Raw genomic sequence first — 21,156 nt, 5'->3', positions numbered from 1 at the left:
GCCAGCATTCACAGATTTCAAAAAAGCAACAATTCCAGGTTTCTGAACATCAGAGGTCACTGTATGAACCACAATGGTTGAATTTTAATAGATTGGGTCTGACAGCTTTCATCAAAGCAGAGGAAGCTGTATATAAGTGCATAGTGTTTCCCTTTGAGGGCCTTTCCCTTTCACAGAATTCAGGCAGTTTTGAAATGGCTTAGGTTTATGTCTGACACTTTGACACTTATTGCACAGGTGCTTTTTAAGAAGAGCAAGGTTGCTACTTTCTCAGCCTAGATCCACTGTCAATTTTAACTATTAAGGTAACAACCGATTGCTTCTAAATGTCAGCAATTTACGCCACAGGATAGTCCCCTGCTAAATTCCTGTAAAGCTTACAATGCCAGGAAGTATAGTAAATCAAGCATGACAAAAATCAAGATTTTTTAAAGACTTTACCAATAGACCTCTTTGGAAATTAACGTCTGCATTCCTTTTCAAGCTTTCATGCATCAGCTTTCTGGGTGTCCTGAAATATTGAATATGCCTTAAACTTAAGTTATCACATGTTGATGCTCCAGTACATTTTCAGAACAACTGCATTGTAATCAAGTGTATATTCAGTGTTGTTTTTTATGTCTTCAGTCTTGCTGAGCTGTGTCACTTTCTTCCAGTGATGTCAGTGTAAGCTGAGTCATTGTCACACAATAATTTTGGATTGTGTAAGATTTTAGTGTAATCGGACTGCCATCCTCCTCTTTAGTCAAAATGATATAATAATTAACCAAATAAAAGTTTTTGTTTCATGATACTTCATTGAGAATGTTTATCATATTTGTCTTTTTCCCCCATTTGCCCACTTTTCCTATCTAGAAGTGCAGGTTTGTGCTGTGTGTGATATATCTTTGGTCACATGTTGACAAGTTGTTCAACAGTTGGGCACTCATAACTAAAATTGATTCTGGCAATACTTCTGATATTATTTTCTGGAGGTTAATCCTTTGAGCATTTTCACACTCTTCCCTCTTAGAGTGCTGGATATCATGAAATGCATAAAGGTGGATAAATCCCCAGAACCAGATCAGTGTACCCTAAAACACTGTGGGAAGCTAGGGAAGTGATTGCTGGGTCTCTTGCTGAGGTGTTTGTATCATCGATAGTCACAGGTGAGGTGTGGAAGACTGGAGGTTGGCTAACATGGTGCCACTGTTTAACAAGGGTGGTAAGAACAAGCCAGGGAACTAAGCCTGAAGTCCGTGGTGGGCAAGTTGTTGGAGGGAATCCTGAGGGACAGGATGTACATGTATTTGGAAAGGCAAGAACTGATTAGGTATAGTCAACATGGCTTTGTGCGTGGGAAATCATGTCTCACAAACTTGATTGAGTCTTTTAAAGAAGTAACAAAGAGGATTGATGAGCGCAGAGCGGTAGATGTGATCTATATGGACTTCAGTAAGGTGTTTGACAAGGTTCCCCATGGGAGACTGGTTAGTAAGGTTAGATCTCATGGAATACAGGGAGAACTAGCCTTTTGGATACAGAACTGGCTCAAAGGTAGAAGACAGAGGGTGGTAATGGAAGGTTGTTTTTCAGACTGCAGGCCTGTGACCAGTGGAGTGCCACAAGGATCGGTACTGGGTCCTCTACGTTTCGCCATTTATATAAATGATTTGGGTGCGAGCATAAGAGGTACAGTTGGTAAGTTTGCAGATGACACCAAAATTGGAGGCGTAATGGGCAGCGAAGAGGGTTACCTCAGATTACAACAGGATCTTGATCAGATGGACCAATGGGCTGAGAAGTAGCAAATGGAGTTTAATTTGGATAAATGCGAGGTGCTGCATTTTGGGAAAGCAAATCTTAGCAGGACTTATACACTTAATGGTAAGGTCCTAGAGAGTGTTGCTGAACAAAGAAGTGCAGGTTCATAGCTCTTTGAAAGTGGAGTCGCAAGTCGATAGGATTGTGAAGAAGGCATTTGGTATGCTTTCCTTTATTGGTCAGGCATTAGGAGGTCATATTGCAGCTGTACAAGACATTGGTTAGGCCACTGTTGGAATATTGCGTGCAATTATGGTCTCCTTCCTATTGGAAAGATGCTGTGAAATTTGAAAGGGTTCAGAAAATATTTACAAGGATGTTGCCAGGGTTGGAGGATTTGAGCTATAGGGAGAGGCTGAACAGGCTGGGGTTGTTTTCCCCGGAGCGTTGGAGACTGAGGGATGACCTTATAGAGGTTTACAAAATTATGAGGGGCATGGATAGGATAAATAGACAAAGTCTTTTCCCTGGGATGGGGAAGTCCAGAACTGGAAGGCATAGGTTAGGGTGAAAGGGGAAAGATATAAAAGAGACTTACGTGACAACTTTCTCACACAGAGGGTGGTACATGTATGGAATGAGCTGCCAGAGGATGTGGAGGAGGCTGATACAATTGCAACATTTAAAAGGCATTTGGATGGGTATATGAATAGGAAGGGTTTGGAGGGATATGGGCGAGGTGGTGGCAGGTGGGACTAGATTGGTCGGCATGGACGGGTTGGACCGAAGGGTCTGTTTCCATGCTGTACATCTCTATGACTCACCTGTTTCCCTCTATTATATACCACCTCAGAAATTAGTTTAGCCATCATTTAGAACATAGAACAATACAGCGCAGAACAGTCCCTTCAGTCCTCTGTTGCGCCGACCTGTGAGCTATTCTCAGCTCGTCCCCTACACTAGCCCAAAATGATCCATGTGCTTATCTAAGGATTGTTTAAATCTCCCTAATGTGGCTGAGTTGACTACCTTAGCAGGGAGGGCATTCCACGCCCTTACCACTCTTTGCGTAAAGAACCTGCCTCTGACATCTGTCTTAAATCTATCACCCCTCAATTTGTAGTTGTGCCCTCTTGTACAAGCTGACATCATCATCCTAGGAAAAAGTCTTTTTCTGTCTATCCTATCTAATCCTCTGATCATCTTGTATGTCTCTCTCAAATCCCCCTTTAGCCACCTTCTTTCCAATGAGAACGGACCCAAGTCTCTCAGCCTTTCCTCATAAGACCTTCCCTCCAGACCAGGCAACATTCTGGTAAATCTCCTCTGCACCTTTTCCAATACTTACACATCCTTTCTGTAATGGGGCGACCAGAACTGTACACAATATTCCAAGTGTGGCCGAACCAGCATTTTGTACAGCTGCAGCATGATATTGCGGTTCCGGAACTCAATCCTTCTACCAATGAAACCTAACACACTGTCTGCCTTCTCAACAACACTATCCACCTGGGTAGCAACTTTCAGGGATCTATGCACATGGATTCCAAGATCCCTCTGCACATCCACACTACCAAGAATCTTTCCAATGACCAAGTACTCTGCCATATATGCTGAAGAGTTTTTAATCTAATGGTTTAGTTATTTGCTGCTTTTAGCTGCTCAGGCTGTCAAACAAAATCACCCTGCTTAGCAAAGAATTCTAAGTCTAATTTGCCGCCTCCACTTTGGAATAGTTAGTGGTTAAAAAAGAATTAGCTGGCAGTCCACTCATAACATTATAACATTGTGAAAGACATATTATTGCTTCTAGTTCTATTTTGATAAGTCATTGTGAAAAGTAATAAACGTGTAAAATCTACCAAAGTCTCAAGGGCAAATGCATTTAATTTTGGGATCATTCGTTTTGGAAGATGTACCAAGTTTTCTGACATTTTTATTTTGGATAGCTTTAGCTTTGGGAAAATAAAAATAGCATTTTAATATATTCAGTCAATAATTGTTATAAATTTATGAAATGCATAAATGCATTGTTTCATTATTGAGATTGTTTGGTTGAAGTCCATCGGTATAGCCATTTCTTTATCTTACTCTCAGGTCGTCCTCTTGATCAGCTTATTGTTCACTGAAATAATCTACAGTGATGTTGGCAGAGGCTTTAAAAACAAACCACAATCTTGGGAAGTGCAATGTTGACAAGGCAACATTTTATAATAAATGGTGGACCTAATTAAAAAGGGAAATTGGTTGAGCTTTATTTTAATGGAAAATTGCCTAATAATAAACTTGTATGTTATTTGATAAATGATAAATAAGTAATGCTTGTCAAACTAATTAAATTAAATTTTGTACGAATCTTAAAATCAAATATAGTTAGCAAGTGGAATGTATCCCTGCTGTGGACATTATTAAAAACAAATTTGAATGTTTGCACACTTGGTGGAATAGTTGCATGAATATTTTATAAAATAATTCATTAATCAAGTGTTTGTCAGGAAAATTGACAATTTGAAATTTTTAATCTGAAACATTTTACATGACCTGTAATAGGTACATTATTATAAAATCTTGGTACCATGTTTTCATTTCTAAAAAAAGTGCCTTGATATTAAACTTACATTTGATGTTTATCCGGCATCTCAGATTGAAGGATACTTCAAAATAACAATGCTGAGTTTTGTGTGGATTAGACTGTAGGAATGCCATTGCTATGCCCTGTACTACTTTGCTGTTTTGTAATGTGTGCATGGAGATTGAAATCAAGAAAGTAGTTGGATTGAGAGGTGTAGACATGGACCTCTTTATTTTGCAACAAGTAATTCAATTTCTGTATGTGAAATCCTTGCCCTCACTATTAGATTCACTTTGATTTGGTATTGCTTGAAGCTGCTTGTTAATCAGATTCACAAAATTCCTTGACCTTGACAAAAGAAATAACGAGGACCTTGAAGCAGGCGATACCTTCCAAAGGAAGGGTTATTGGATTCGAAACTTTAACTCTGATTTCTCTCCACAGATGCTGCCTGATCTGCTGAGCTTTTCCAGCAATTTATATATTTTTTTGTTTCATTGATTAGGTGTTGGGCTGAAGGTGACTGCACAGACAAATTGATTACTTTCTAGAAAAACTATTCCCTTCAGAGTAATCAGTAGCTTTAGGCACCAGAGGATAAAATGGCAAAAATTCCTGAAGTACTTTATTTTTATACACTTTCATATGGTGAAGCCCAGGATCTGAAGTTTGCTTCTTATCCTTTTTTTGCCACCTTTAAGAATTTGTGACCTCTACCTTACATTGCCAAGCATTTACATCCCTTTTTCAAATCTTTCTTTAAATATGTCATTCTTTCTCCAAAATGTATTTCGCAGCATACCGCTACATTAAATTGAGTCTGTCATATACCCTATAAATGTTCTCTTGACATCGATCACTATCATCTATAAAGCTTCATAATAAAACATCTGGTTCACAGAAGCATTATTAAATAAAGCTTGACCCTGAATCATACAAAGTGTTGTGATCAATGTCCAAAAGCTTAATCAAAAAGTAGGCTTTACAGAGAGAAATCAAGGTAACGAGATGTTGGTGTGTAGGGAGGGAATTTATGGTCTTGGTGACAGAAGGGGTGCCTACTGATAAGTGCATTATTTAAAGTCACGAATGCATAAGAGACCATTGCAAGAGGAACTTTGATATCTCAGAGTATTGTGATGCTAAAGGAGATTACAGAGAGGCAAGATCTTGGTGACATTTGCAGAGAAGGATGAAAATTTAAAATCGAGATATTGCCTGATCAGGTATCAATGTTGGTCAGGGGGCTCAGGAGTAATAAGGGAACAGGGCTTATTGTGAGTTAAATCGTTAACAGCAGAAAATTTGGGTGACTTCACGTTCATGGACAGTGGAATGCGAGAGTCCAGTGAAGAGTGCGTTGGAATAGTCTGGTCAAGTAATACTAATACATGAATGAGAGTTTTACAGTAGATCAGCTGAAACTGGCGTGAAACCAGAGTGGTATTTTGGAGGTGAAAGTAGGTAGTCTTAGTGAATGCATGAATATGAATTGGAATGTTCATTACATTTCTTATGATTTATGACCACTTGGCACGCAATTACTGAATTGTATTTGAAAAATCTAGAGACTACGGTGATAATCTGGAAAAACAATTTTACCTGATGAAATTGAAGCATTCTTTCTATGTTCCAGTGGTCTTTTCCTGTTTTCAACTTGAAAGATGTTAATTTATACTGATGTTTTAATCCACAGTGGCAGCAAGACTCTGTAATTCTCACTAAGGTTTATTGATGTCTCATCTGAGGTGTTAAGTATCTGCAGCAATTTCAGGGAATTACAGACATATTTAGTCTCCCACTAATTTGTTCTCCAGCCATTGTTGGAGCGATTGATTAGGAACCCAAATTCTGACACTTTTTCCATTTCATATCATTTCTTTCCCCTTCCACGTGTGAAAATATCAAGACTACTTTGTTGTCTTCCTTCATTTTGAGTCATGTTATTCATCACTTACTTTTATACAATTGGTTGCTTATGAAATAAATAACCTTGCATTATATGCAATGATTTGTTCTTGGTTTTTTCTTGCAAAAAAATTTGAAACAAGCATCAATTTTGCACATTTTGTTTGCAGATGAGCACTGTAAAGTTGTTACGACCACGACTGAACAATATTCTCTTCAAACTTCAGTTTGAAGAGTATTTGAACAACGTCAAACCCGACATAATGAATGTAACAATTGCCTGTGAAGAGGTGAAGAAGAGCGAAAATTTCAGTAAAATTTTGGAGTTGGTTCTTCTTGTGGGTAACTACATGAATTCAGGTTCTAGAAATGCACAAACCTTTGGCTTCAAGATCAGCTATCTATGCAAGGTAAGCATAACCATCATTTGAAATTAACTATATATTTATAGATTGCTCCTGACTGTCACATTCAGCTGCTGATTGAACAAGTTGGCACACTGTTGCAAATGCTAGTTTTAACCAGACCATCAAGAGGTGCTTGAGCAGTTTGTAATTTGCTCTGTGATTTTCCTCTCTGAGGAGAAGCGACCAGACTCTATTTTAAACTTACCAGACTCAAAAGACAGTGTAAACAATAGAAACTATATAAACAATATCGAAACTTATCCAAAGTAATGCATCTAAAAATATCAAAACAATCACAAAACCCAGCATACAACTTAGTTGCAAAGGAATGTATGCGTACATGTCTCTCATGAATGTGGGTGTGTACATGCAACTATAATTATGTTATAGCAATAGGCTATTATGAAAAAAAATTGAAGACTTAGTTATGTCTTTCAGTAAAATTCTTTACCTCAAAGACATTCTCATATGTGTTAGCCTAGGTTTCCATTCACTTGAAGAACAAAATTGCAATGAAACCATACATTATTAGTAAGCCTGTTTGTGCAGCCTTCTTCCCTACAGAAATTGTTTAACAACGAAGCATAGTTTAATTCTTCACTTGCACAATTGTTAATTATTGAAAAATAATTCAATCCTTTGCCCCCAAAAACCCAAGTGATGGTAATGCTATTGGGATGTCAATGGGAGATAGTTGATTCTCTCTTGTTGGCAAAAGTCATTGGCACTTCTGTAACGCAAATATTACTTGCCACTTATTATTCTGACTCCGTATGCTGACTAGTTCTTTCTGCGTGTGAACATGTGTTGTTATGTATCTGAGAAGTCATGAATGGGTGCTGAACATTGTGTGTTTCTCAGCAAACACACCCACTTCTGACCTTATGATGGAACAAAGTTAATTGTTGAAGCAGCTGAATGTGGTTGGACCGAAGAACTGGAGCAATGATAGTATCCCGACTACTGAACCAGGAGGCCAGGGTTCAAGTCCCACTTGTTCCAGAAGTGTATTGTAACATGACTCAACAGCATGTCTACTCTGAGGAAGTCATGCAATAATTCACAAACCTGAAAGCGTTATAACAGTGAAGCAAGGGTTATTGTGGTACAGAAAGAGTATCCCTACCTCTGAATCAGGAGAGAGAGATTTAAGTCCCACCTATACCAAAGGTGTATATTAGTGAGTCTGAACAGATTAGAATACCTATCCTGAGGGCACTTGCAGTCATGTCCTGGGTTTGAAATAATTTGCCAGCAACAGCCTCAAGCATCATTCTTTGTGCTTGGAGTCACTGCAAGCAATGGAGAAGTTTCCCGTAATTTGCATTGACACCAGTTTTGCTCAGACCCCTTGATGCTGTACTCAGTAAAATGCTGCGACACCAGTTTTGCTTAGACTCCTTGATGCTGTACTCAGTAAAATGCTGCCTTGATGTCAAGGACAGTCAGTCCCTCCTCACCTCTGAAGTTCAATTATTTTGTCCATGGTTGGGCCAAGGCTGTCATTAGATCAAGAGTTAACTCGAGTGGAACCAAAACTCTGTACCCATGAACAGGTTATTGCTGAACGAATGCCTCTTGTTAGCACTGTCAATGACCTATTCTGTTTTTTTTCTGATGATTGGAATTATAATAATAGCAAGATTTATTCTCCTTTTTGTGGAATGGATTTTGGTCAACATATCCAGTGCCTCACAGTATAGCAGTGCTTTACAGGAGGCTCCAAAGCACTGAGGATGTCACCTACACAGGTGATGAAATGTCTGCAAATCAACTTCCTAGATCAGTGAACATAGCCACAACTATGGTCACCTCTTTTTCATATCACATGTAGCAAATGGAATCAGTTGAAATCTGGTCGTCGTGATGATTAGAAGTACAAAGGGAGACCAAGCTGCATCATCCTCTTGGCATTTCTGGCTAATCGTGGAGCAATCCTTCAGCCTTTCCTACTTATCTAGGAGAAAGTGAGGACTGCAGATGCTGAAGATCAGAGTCGAAAAGTGTGATGCTAGAAAAGCACAGTAGGTCAGGCAGGTTTTGAGGAGCACAGAGTCGACATTTTGGGCATAAGCCCTTCATCAGGAATCACATTCGTCATGGAGGGCTTATGCCTGAAACATCAATTCTTCTGCTCCTCAGATGCTGCCTAACCCGCTGTGCTTTTCCAGCGCCACACTTTTTGACTTTTCTACTGACCTGTTTGACTGCACCATTGTTTGGAATGTGGATATTTGTAGAGCTGCCTTGTATTAGTTGTTTAATTGTCCACCTCCATTTTTGATTAGATGTGACAACTACAAAGTTTTGACCTGATCTGTGAATGTGGGATTGCTCATTTCTGTCTATCGCAAGTTGCTTTCGCTTTTTGGCATGCAAGTAGTCCTGTGTTATAACATGATCAGGTTGAAAGCTCACTTTTAGGTATGTCTGTTACTGCACCTGGCCTGTCCTCCTGCGTGCTTCATTGAACCAAGGTTGATATCCTAGGTTTGATGGTTGTAGTTGGGTCTGGGATATGCCAGGCCACGAGGTTGCAGATTGTACAAGTCTGCTGTTAATAATGGTCTACGGCACATCATGGTTGCAAAATTGTGAGTTGCTGACTCTGTTCAGAATCTATCCATGGTAGGGTCACAATAGAGGATTATCATTGATGTGAAGACAAAACATTGTCACCTTAAGAACTTTACAGTGGTTATTCCTCCCAAAATTATCATGGACAGGTGTACCTGTGATAGATAAATTGGTGAGAATGAGATCAAGTAAGATATTATCTTTTATGTTTTCATGTTGCAGATCAGACTAGCAGCCATGTTCTTTAGCCAACTTGTTCAACCAATCCACGCCTAGTGATGGACTTTGAAGCCTCGCACCCATAATGCATTTTGTTGCCTTTCCACCCTCAGTGTGTCTTCCACTTGATATTCAACATGGAGTAGTACTGGTTCATTTACTGGTGTTTTGAAGGGTGATGATGTTGGTAGGTGATAATCAATCGTAGGTTTCCTTGTCCATGTTTGACCTGATGCTGTGAGACTTCATGGATTTGAATTCAAAATTGAACACTCACAGGATTCATCTGATCTCTATTGAGCACTCTGAATCCTTCTCTTCTCAAAAAGAAACTGAGACAGTTCTCTTATTCTTTCCTCAAAACTGAAGTATCCCCTCCCTGGAATCGGTTGGATCTGTCTTTTCTGCAACCTCTCCAATGCCTTAACATTCCTTAATTCTGGACCCTGGAATTTTACACATCGCATCAAATGTGGCTGAACCAATATTTTATAAAGGTCCAACACAATGTCAATGCTTTTCTTTGGCATGCAACTGCTTTCTGAACCTATGCTACCATATGTAATTAGCTGTGAACATTCAGCATATGTCACTGTTCCTACACCCTCTTTAAAATAATTTCCTCATTTGTTTTATGTTACCCTTGCTTTTCCCTACTAAAATGTCTCCCCTCACGTTTCTTTGTATTAAATTTCTGCTCAATCTACTCACCTTTCCATGCCCTTTTCAGGTCTCTCACTAACCACTTCGTATTTCGCAATCTTTCTAAATTTTGTACCTTAAGCAGATATTGAAATTGTGCCCTGAGCACCCTTACCTAAGTCTTTAAAAACAGTGAGAAAACCAGTGGTCCTAATCCCTACCCCAGGAAAGCTCACTATTGACCTTTTTCTCCATAGGTTTAAACATTGCTGGTGAACTGATTCTTTTGCCTGATGTCAAATGTCTTTTCAATATCATATACACTACATTAGCCACATTACCCTCAAAACCTTCCTTGCTACTTGATTGAAATGCTCAATGAAATTAATTAAACGAACTTGCCCTGAGCAAATCTTTAAGCTAGTTAACAAAGGAATTTTCAACTTACTAGAAAGCAGGAAAACTCAATCACCTAAGGTAATGAATTTGCCGCAAATTAATGTTGAATTTGTTGCTTAAGGCTGCAAATGTTCAGAAGCTATGATATTGGGGAAAAATGTAGTGGATGCACCATAAAGAACATTTAGTTACTTGGTAAACTTAAATTTATGCATAGCTTTGAGATACAATAAAAAGCATCTGGTTGCTGTCTACCAGTTTCCTGCATATGTGATCAAAATATTCGATATGACCTCAGCAACTGATGGAAAGTATCTTTAGGTTGATGATCTTTTGTGTCTGTCAGTCATTTTTAAAAAATTGCTGTTAACTTATGTTGTACCACTTTAAACAATGGGTTGTATAAGAAATTCATGTTTGTCTTTCTATGTTAAGGCTGTAGGTTTAATGGAGTGTTATTAATAACTGAGAATATTGATAAAGCTTATTTCTGATTCTCTAAGTCCAAATAACCTATTTCCCCATTTGTCAACACAATTAGAGAACTAATCATACAACTTATCAGGATTGCTTAATAAATGAGTCACTTGAATGAGAAAGGAGTCCCTGAAAACCTATAAGTAACCTCCAAAAGTCAAAAGATAGCTCTTGAGAGAGTCTTGGGGTGTTGTGAGGGTAGATGGAATTGTGATCTGGGTACACTTTAACATCTTCAGCAGGTTTTTCTTCCCATATCATTATATTATCTAAATGGTTATCAACTTGTTAAAATTATACGCCAGCATTTTATTATCCAGAGCTCCACACTATCTTAAGGCTTCTGTGTGCCAAGTTGCACTTGAAATGTCTTCTGTGCAGAGGCAGCTAATCCCCTAATTCAACTAATTCAAACTAGTGAACATCAGTTTGAATCTGACCTGACTGGAATCACAGCACGTTAGCTTGGGAGCCATAGCCAACAACAACAACTTGAGATTATATTATGCATATTGGAAAACAAAACACCCAATAAGTTTCACAGAAGCAGAAAATTCACACAAATTCTGACATCAGGTTGATGAAACAATATGACTGCAAATTAAGATAAATACAGGAATGTCAATGAACAAGCTGAATTTGACAGCTGGTCTGGAGTCTAGCCAGAAGGACAGTGGAATACTGCATTGATACAGAAATGGAGCTCTTAATTTAATTAACTTAGTATACTAAAGGGGAAGAAAAGATCTGCAGCTCTGTGATATCCCAAAGGTCTGAAAGCTTTTCACCAATAACTTAATTTTGCAATGTCGACATTGCTTTGTGTGCAAATGCAGTAGTTTATTTGCACACAGCATGCTCCCACAAAAGCAGCACAATTAATGACCAGTTATTGGGCTTTTGAAGTGATTGTTGGAGGACAAACACCAACAGGGAATCTTTTTGTATGCAGTTCAGGGGACAGACATTGCATTGGTGTAACCTTTCATCGAGAAGATAGCGCCTCTGATGATGCAGTCTGCTCTCCCTGTGCATTTGAAGAATCAGCCTCGATTGTAGACCCAACATCCAACAGCACAGCTTGAATGCACAAGCTTCTAACTCAGACCTGATTACAGCCACTGAGCCAGGGCTGACAAAAGTAATTATACAGCAGGCTTTCTTTCACAAATAACCAGTATAATTGCAGCATTTTTGTATTTTAATAGGTTGTGTTTGGTCTTCACACTTATCATCATTAAAAGGTTAATGTACAGTGCCAGATAACACTGTCTTCAATTTCCTCTGAATGAACTCCCCACATAATTGTAATGTAACTGTGAGGTGTTTAATAACAGGATTTGTTGTTCATGTCAGAACACAGCAGTAATTCCCCTTTCTTGTCGGTTTCCTTCTGGATTTCCCTGACTACACAACTTTCTTCTCCTTTGTATGTCTTGTCCAAGTGATCCACCAATTCTTCTCTTAATCCAGTCTCACTAAATTGCAGATCAATAAACATGCCCTCCTGACCCCAATGGTTAGCTAATGCTGTGAGCAGTTTGCTCTTTACAGATGTTTTTCCCCTTTCTCCTTTGTGTCTGCTGACATCAGCTTTCTCCTCAAAAAGCAATCCTCAACTCAGCTAAGGGTGGCACAGTGGTTAGCAACGCTGCTTCATAATGTGAGGGGCCTGGGTTCGATTCTAGCCTTGAACAACTGTCTGGGTAGAGTTTGTACATTTTCCCCATGCTTACATGGGTTTCCACCCACTGTCCAAATATACGCAGGTTAAGTGGATTGGTTCAGTGATGTGTAGGTTAGTTGGGTTAAGCAATGGTAAATCCCCATATGGGGGGATTTGGGTATAGGTAGTATGCTCTTCAGAGAGTTGGTGTAGACTCAATGGGCCAAATGGCCACTTTCTGCACTGTAGGGATTCTACAATTCTATGAACTCTTCAATTTAATCTAATCTCCAACTTCTCCAAGCACTACAAGTCTCATTGCCTCCCACATCATATCCCATCTTTCTCAGAACTCTAATTCTTATCCAAGTCACAAATTGCATCCAATGTCACTCTGCCACAAAGAAATGTTGTTTCATAATCTTTCTCATCCTTTCTTGAACCTTTAACATGGTTGACAACAACAATCTACTCGAAAACCTCTCCACTGCTGTCTAACTTGGGTGGACTGCTTTTGTGTGGTTCCAGAGGAAAATAGGTGTGATCACATAAGCAACAAAGTGAGTTCCAGGTTTTGCAGTTATCACTATCTGTGAAAAGTATATCACTCAGCAAGGATCTCACGGCAGAAGGACATCTGGTCCTGCATGTGATGCAGTGACAATACAGATTCTGTTGTTCATAGTATGCTAAACTCAGATTGAAGAAGTTCATATGAATTTAGATGAAGCTGAAAGACTTGCTGAGCTTTGACTAGAGGGAGGAATTTCCAGTTTAACTGACTTGGTAAAAGTCAATTCTGGGAGTTGACGTTGCTTATCTGGGAAAGGAAAAAGGATGCAGACCTTTGGGAGTGGAAAGTAGCTTTGAACTGGTTCCAGAATAATAAAGTGTCTACTTAGGGGACAGAGTGAATTATAATTTGGGGTGTTATAGCTAATTTAAAGATGAAAGGTTACTTGTTTTCTGTAGTTTGAAGTATATCCTACCTACTGAACAGTGGTAATCAATGATATATGTAATTTGCTGCACCAAAGGTTTTGAAACCCAACTCTTACAGTGATCTTTCAATCGGTTTCTCAAAATTAAAACATATTCTTTAAAATTTAAGTTTGCTAATGGTACAATACTAAGTGGCAAGTTAAGCTATGGGGCAAGGTACAGGGAAGTTGCAAAAAAGATAGAGACAGGCGAAGTGAGTGGGTTGAGATAACTGCTGGGTATAATATGAGGAAGCGTGAAGTTATTCTCTTTGTAAGAATAGGAAAACTGATTATTTTTGAAAATTGTGGATATCGACAGTTCAGCAAGATTTTGGTGAGTTTCTACAAGGTAAGCAGAAAGCATTTTTACAGATAGAGTGAACCATTTGGAAGGTAAATAGCATGACGTCCTTTATGGCAAGGGATTGGAATATAAGAATACAGAACTCTGCTACAGTGTACAGGGCTTTGGTAAGATCACATCTAAAATATTGTTTACAGTTTTGGACTCCATATTTAAGGAAGGATACACTTGCATTGGAAGCAATAGAGTGAAAGTTCTCTAGATTGACCTCTCGAATGAGAAAATTATCCTGCGAGACTGTGTTAAATTAGGCCTATACTCTTAGGATATGGGTTGGTCATGTGGGATGGAGAGGGGGAGAAATTCTTTCATTCTAAGAGTTGTGAATCTTTGGAAGAGTGTTGTAGGTAGATACACAGACAAAAAAGGTTGCCAAATGCAGGCAAATGGGACTGGTTCAGTTAGGAAACCTGGTTGGCATGGATGAGTTGGCCGAAGTGACAGTTTCTCTGCTGTATGACTCTAGTGACAATCAAATCATAGTTGATTGTTATAGAAACCCAACCAGTAATCTTGGATAGAAGCAACAATGGGCACTAAACACAAACCATTTCTGCCTGCACCAGGAACAAGAAAAAGATTCAATAAGATTTTCTACTCCTCATTATGCATGAAACATAGCATATGCAAACATGGACTTGGCCACGATGCCATCCATTGATACTCCATGCAGGAAACTAGATGATATGGCAATGTGACTGAAATTGTGTTCCAAAATAAACTACTGCCAGGCCAGGAGGAAAGTGGAGTAACTGAGCTGTAATTAAATGAATTATTAAATAATTAACTATTGTAATTGTGAATAAGTTAATTGATTCCCAGAGTCGATTGATAAACATTTATTTATAGATCACTTATAAATCCTTCTTGTACTGTTTGTATTTGTTGAAGGTGATCTTATCAATAGCAGAATTCATGCAATTTTTTTTGCCATCTATCTTAACGACAGGCCTTAAAACAGTGGGTGGAAAGAGTGTGGGTTGCTTGATTGAAAACAAGATTTCTATGGATAATACCCAATAAATTCTGACTGACCAAAGATTGAGGTGTCGTGTTGTTAATAAGCCTCCCAATATGCAAAACCATTTCATTCTGTTTATTACATTTTGCAGATATAAATATTGACTTTTCAAAACATTAAGCTGTAATTCTTTAGCAGATAAACAGTGATTTAACTTAGAATAAAATTATGCGTTCTGAGACAGCTTGTTATCAAGTGACACGACTTAATAAAAGTTTCCAAAATGACCTTTTCACAGTTCTTTCTCAAAAATAGTCTGGTGGTTTCAGAACTTTGAAATAAAATAATAATCCCCAATTCAAGGTAATACACCATATTTTTTAAAAATCATTTTTATTCTCATTTTGGGCATCATTTTTAGTTATGTATTGATTACATTAGATTTACAACAGTGTGGAAACAGGCCCTTCGGCCCAACAAGTCCACACCAACCCTCCGAAGAGTAACCCACCCAGACCCATTTCCCCTGACTAATGCACCTAACACTACGGGCAATTTAGAATGGCCAATTCACATGACCTGTGGGACTGTGGGAGGAAACCGGCGCATCTGGAGGAAATCCACGTCGACACGGGGAGAATGTGCAAAGTCCACACAGGCAGTCACCCGAGGCTGGAATCGAACCTGGGACCCTGGTGCTGTGAGGCAGCGGTGCTAACCACTGAGCCACTGTGCCACCCCAGCTGTTATTCCATTCTTCTTGCTGATTCTAATTTAAAAGTTACTTCACATTTTGTGTCTTTAATGCACTTCTCCATGTTTTCAAACCTGAAGCAGAGATTTCTTCTGTGCAAATATGTAAAAACACATTTCAGATATTGCCATCATCACTTGGATAAGAAGTAGTCATCTAAACTTTCCAAATAGAAAAATTGCATCTTCTTGTAGGTTTACTTCACTGACTAAGAGAAGAATTGAAGTGGAATTTTTTGAGATGTTTTCTATTCAGACCCGTCTCCACATTTTATTTTTCCCCAGTTATGCTAGTTGTGTGAATGTAACTTAGAAAATAGTCGCTTCACTGACCCATACATAACAGATATTCAGATGATGTAATAACAACTTGCTCCAGGTAATGGTACGCTTGCTAAACTGGGCAACCCCTTTCATGTACACTGAGTGATAATTTATATCGAATTCACAAATAGGGTGGCATAGCGCACAAGGGAAGAAACTTGTCTATTGTGTTCTTCAACTTCGTGATATTTTTAAGCATCTACGCACAGGCTAGCTAACTAGAATAGTCTCGAGGGACCCTTTATTATAAACAAAACCAGAAGTTGTTTTAAAAGGTCAGCAGGTCTGACAGCATCTGTGAAGAGAAATCAGAGTTAACACTTCTGGTCTGGTGACTCTTCCTCAAAACCTTTCATTGTGCCTACTCCAAACAGATGTATCCATCCTGTCCAGTGAACTTAGTGAATCTAGAGAAATTGTAATTAGTAGTTGAAACATAGTACTTAAACAAATCAACTCTATAACGTAGAATGAAAGGACTCTATTAAGTCTGCAATTTGTTTGTCTCAAGATGGGATGATGGTGGGAGAGAACTGTGTGTTGATGTCCTTAAACAAGTCAGGTAGGAGAATTGTGTGGCCTTATCCTAAAATCCAAAAGGAACTTCAGTTCAGGGTCAACAATGTTCTTCATATGTGACATTTATCTCCTAATAATAGACTGTTGAATAATTATACAGTCTTCATCATGGTCTGCTCTGCACAAATAGTGATATGTTAGCAATTAAACTTGATTTCTGACTGTTGATACAACTTATTTTACATTATCAGTAAAAATAAAGTTCTTTCTCAGAACTTGAAATAACTAGATAATAGTTGGTAACTGAGTAATAGTTTTCCCGCTATTTTTATCTCCCTTACAATAACAGATCAATTAATGTCGCATGAATCTGTTGAGCTACCCAACTGTTCATATTGTAATGAAATGGGAATTGATTCAATAATGTTCCAATTGATGATATTAAGTATCAAGTACATATGGATGTGTGCAAAGTATGTAATGGGTGGAAACCATATATTATTAACATAGTTTATATTGATCATGGGTACGCGGTCTGAATGAGGATTGGCACAGTGTGAGAGATACATTCATGATAGCCAAATGCAGCAAAGGTTGATAAACTTCTTGTTCTTCAGAAAACAAAAGTTGATGTACACAAAATGCCTGAGAATTTTCACGCGAATGCTTCCAGCTACAAGAGCAATGTGTGAAGTAGGAAGCAGAGTTTGGAGATCAAGCATATAGTCTCTGGTAGTTTCAGTGAGTCTGTGATGAAAAGTTTGCAGCAAAGTTTTTCTTTCTGAAAGGTGGAGGAAGAATGTATGTAATGCAAAATGTCCAGGCTTGAGGAGCCACATCCCAAATGAGAAAATAAAACTCAGCTGAGTAAGGTGCTTAAAAATAACCAAAAAATTGGATTTTTAAACAAAAAAAAAGCAGTGCTGAAGACCAAAATTCATAAAATTAATTAAGCAATTTTGAAGTTTATTTAAAACTATAAATATCTTGAAATAAATAACATGGTTATAGAAGTAGAGATAATACTGCACTTCATAAGACACTGCAAATAGTGTAAGAGGATTATCTTATGCATATCTTTTACAAATTCCTGCTGATCTTCACATGGCAAGATTGTTTTGAATAGTAGGAGTGAAGGTGAGCTGGTGACACCAGATTTACTATCCTTCATTTAATGAATGATAAATCCTCTGGGACTTTCAGCCACTTCGACCCAGTTGTTCAGCAACAATCTCAATTTGCAACACTTTGTAGCAAAAGGATAAATCGATAAAAGTCATCCTGATGTTTATTTGAAATTTCAGAGACATTCGATATGGTTACATATGAAAATATTTTGCAAGAGTGTTTAACTCGACAGCAATAATACCAAATAACTGAATTGAAAACCTATTATTCGTAGGTGAAAGTAATAGCGACAAAATTGAAGAGTGTATTGACTATAATGCACATCTCTGCCATGCTGTGTTAATCCAAACTCTTTTATTTGTAGATGCCGGTGTTGGACTGGGGTGTACAAAGTTAAAAATCGCACAACACCAGGTTATAGTCCAACAGATTTAATTGGAAGCACTAGATTTCGGAGCGCTGCTCCTTCATCAGATGGTTGTCAACCACCTGATGAAGGAGCAGTACTCCGAACTCTAGTGCTTCCAATTAAACCTGTTGGACTATAACCTGGTGTGTGATTTTTTTATCTTTGTTTTACACTTAGACAGTTCTTGCTTGAGGCTTTTGCCTGTTTGTTTGATGCTTTCTAAGTATAAAACTGGGAGGATAAAACTAATTTTATTAAGAGCTTTTACCTGACTGAAGGAGCTTCATACAAATCAATGTACAAAAATCTGTTCTGAAGAATTTGATGACCTTTAGCAGCTCCAAAAAAAATCCATCACACCAAATGAGAAAATGCACAATACAACAAACAACAACATTGTTAGTAAAACAGCCCACAACATTCTTCACAAAAAGTCAGTTTACCTCATCTCCCAGTCTTAATAGGTCCTTTAAAATGTTGCAATATGAAAAAAAACATATTTTTGCCAAAAATTGAGCAGTGCTAACTTGGGCCGCACCCAATATGGATACCAAGTTTTTATTTTAAATTCACCTAGTTTCTGAGGTGTCGTGATTATAGACAAACAGATTATTAGAAGTGAAAACATTTCTTCTTCTCGCTGTCAGTGACAAAGGTACAATAGTAATCCAAAGAATTATGAAAAAATTTACTCCAGATTACATGGCTGCATTTTCATGATGTGGACCATGGTGTTTTGATCCATAATGTTCTGAAACATTCGCATGATTCCAAAAGGCATGGCCAAATACCTAATTTATAGTTGTTGTATCACCATAGTCTTACCAGGCAATAGGGGCTGCTCTCTCATTCGAGTGAGAAGCGACTGGTCGTGACTTAACCTGAGGGTCACCAGACCTCAGGCTAGGGGAGAGGTTAAGAAGGAGAGTCCTTCAGATAACCTCAAACCAGTGATGGAAATTGAACCCATGCTGTTGGTGTCACACTGCTCTGTAATCAGTGATCCAGCCAACTGAGCTAAACTGATTCCCCCCTAATCTATAGTAGATGTTGCCTTTCAGCATAGACAGAGCTGATAATGTGTTGCTGGAAAAGCGCAGCAGGTCAGGCAGCATCCAAGGAACAGGAGAATTGACGTTTCGGGCATAAGCCCTTCTAATAATCAGTTTCATTGGAGAAATGAATTGAAGTGAACCGAAATGTAAATCAGCCAAAAAGTGATTCAGTATGAAGCTTGAACTGTGTTGCCATCACTATTAGTTAGTGATACAAATTTGATTATTTTATAGTTGATTTATTTAATTTGTTCATTGAATGTGGACATCACTGGCAAAGCTAATAATTCTTGTCCATCCCTAATTACAAATGAGAATGTCTGAGAGTCAACCATATTGTTGTAGGTCACGTGACAGGAGTGCATAGTGGTTGCTTAAAAGGGAAATTTGTTGCTGAAGTTTTCATCTTGCAAACACTATGACAAAAGCAAAGTTGGCAAACTTCAAATAATCACTACTTTTAGATTAGAGGAGAAAAAAGTACTGATAAGTGAGTTAACTTGCCAACAAATCAGCATATGCTTTTCTTATAGTATAAAATGCGGTGATCGTTTGAAATCAGGTGTTTATAGAGTCATACAGATGTACAGCATGGAAACAGGCCCTTCGGTGCAACCCGTCCATGCTGACCAGATATCCCAACCCAATCTACTCCCACCTGCCAGTACCCAGCCCATATCCCTCCAAACCCTTCCAGTTCATATACCCATCCAAATGCCTTTTAAATGTTGCAATTATACCAGCCTCCACCACATCCTCTGGCAGCTCATTCCAAACACATACCACCCTCTGCGTGAAAACGTTGCCCACTAGGTCACTTTTATATCTTTCCCCTCTCACTCTATACCTATGCCCTCCAGTTCTGGATTCCCCGACCCCAGGGATAAGACTTTGTCTATTTATCCTATCCATGCTCCTCATAATTTTGTAAACCTCTATAAGGTCACCCCTCCATTTCCAACGCTCCAGGGAAAACAGCCCTAGCCTGTTCAGCCTCTCCCTGTAGTTCAAATCCTCCAAACCTGGCAACATCCTTGTAAATCTTTTCTGAACCCTTTCAAGTTTCACAACATCTTTCCGATAGGAAGCAGACCAGAATTGCATGCAATATTCCAACAGTGGCCTAACCATTGTCCTGTACAGCCGCAACATGACCTCCCAACTCCTGTACTCAATACTCTGACCAATAAAGGAAAGCATACCAAACGCTGCCTTCACTATCCTATCTACCTGCGACTCCACTTTCAAAGAGCTCTGAACCTGCACTCCAAGGTCTCTTTGTTTAGCAACACTCCCTAGGACCTTACCATTAAGTGTATAAGTCCTGCTAGGATTTGCTTTCCCAAAATGCACCACCTGGCATTTATCGGAATTAAACTCCATCTGCCACTTCTCAACCCATTGGCCCGTCTGGTCAAGATCCTGTTGTAATCTGAGGTAACCCTCTTCGCTGTCCACTACACCTCCAATTTTGGTGTCACCTGCAAACTTACTAACTGTACCTCTTATACTCGCATCCAAATCATTTATGTAAATGACAAAGTAGAGGACCCAGCACCGATCCTTGTGGTACTCCACTGGCCACAGGCCTGCAGTCTGAAAAACAACCCTCCACCACCACCCTCTGTCTTCTACCTTTGAGCCAGTTCTGTTTCCAAATGGCTAATTCTCCCTGTATTCCGTGAGATCCAACCTTGCTAATCAGTCTCCCATGGGGAACCTTGTCGAACGCCTTACTGAAGCCCATATAGATCACATCTACTGCTCTGCCCTCTTCAATCCTCTTTATTACTTTTTCAAAAAAACTCAATCAAGTTTGTGAGACATGATTTCCCACGTACAAAGCCATGTTGACTATCCTGAATCAGTCCTTGCCTTTCTAAATACGTGTACATCCTGTCCCTCAGGATTCCCTCCAACAACTTGCCCACCACCGAGGTCAGGTTTACTGGTCTATAGTTCCCTGGTTTGTCTTTACCGCCCTTCTTAAACAGTGGCACCACGTTTGCCAACCTCCAGTCTTCCGGCACCTTACCTGTGACTATCGGTG

General features: G+C 38.9%; 1 protein-coding gene across 4 annotated transcripts in view; it reads left to right on the top strand.

Moving 5' to 3' along the window:
- The window catches only part of diaph2 (diaphanous-related formin 2), a 734,120-nt gene that overhangs the window by 451,989 nt on the left and 260,975 nt on the right, over positions 1–21,156 (top strand). For all 4 annotated transcript variants that reach the window (XM_043704499.1, XM_043704498.1, XM_043704500.1 and 1 more), the window contains one exon: positions 6,394–6,633. In XM_043704499.1, the coding sequence (XP_043560434.1) occupies positions 6,394–6,633 (240 nt within the window). The remainder of the gene's footprint in view (positions 1–6,393; positions 6,634–21,156) is intronic.

The sequence above is a fragment of the Chiloscyllium plagiosum genome, chromosome 15 (genome assembly GCF_004010195.1).
Source record: "Chiloscyllium plagiosum isolate BGI_BamShark_2017 chromosome 15, ASM401019v2, whole genome shotgun sequence".
Classification (NCBI taxonomy): Eukaryota; Metazoa; Chordata; class Chondrichthyes; order Orectolobiformes; family Hemiscylliidae; genus Chiloscyllium; species Chiloscyllium plagiosum.
Note: the sequence above shows the minus strand (reverse complement) of the source record. Positions and strands in the feature narration are given on the sequence as shown.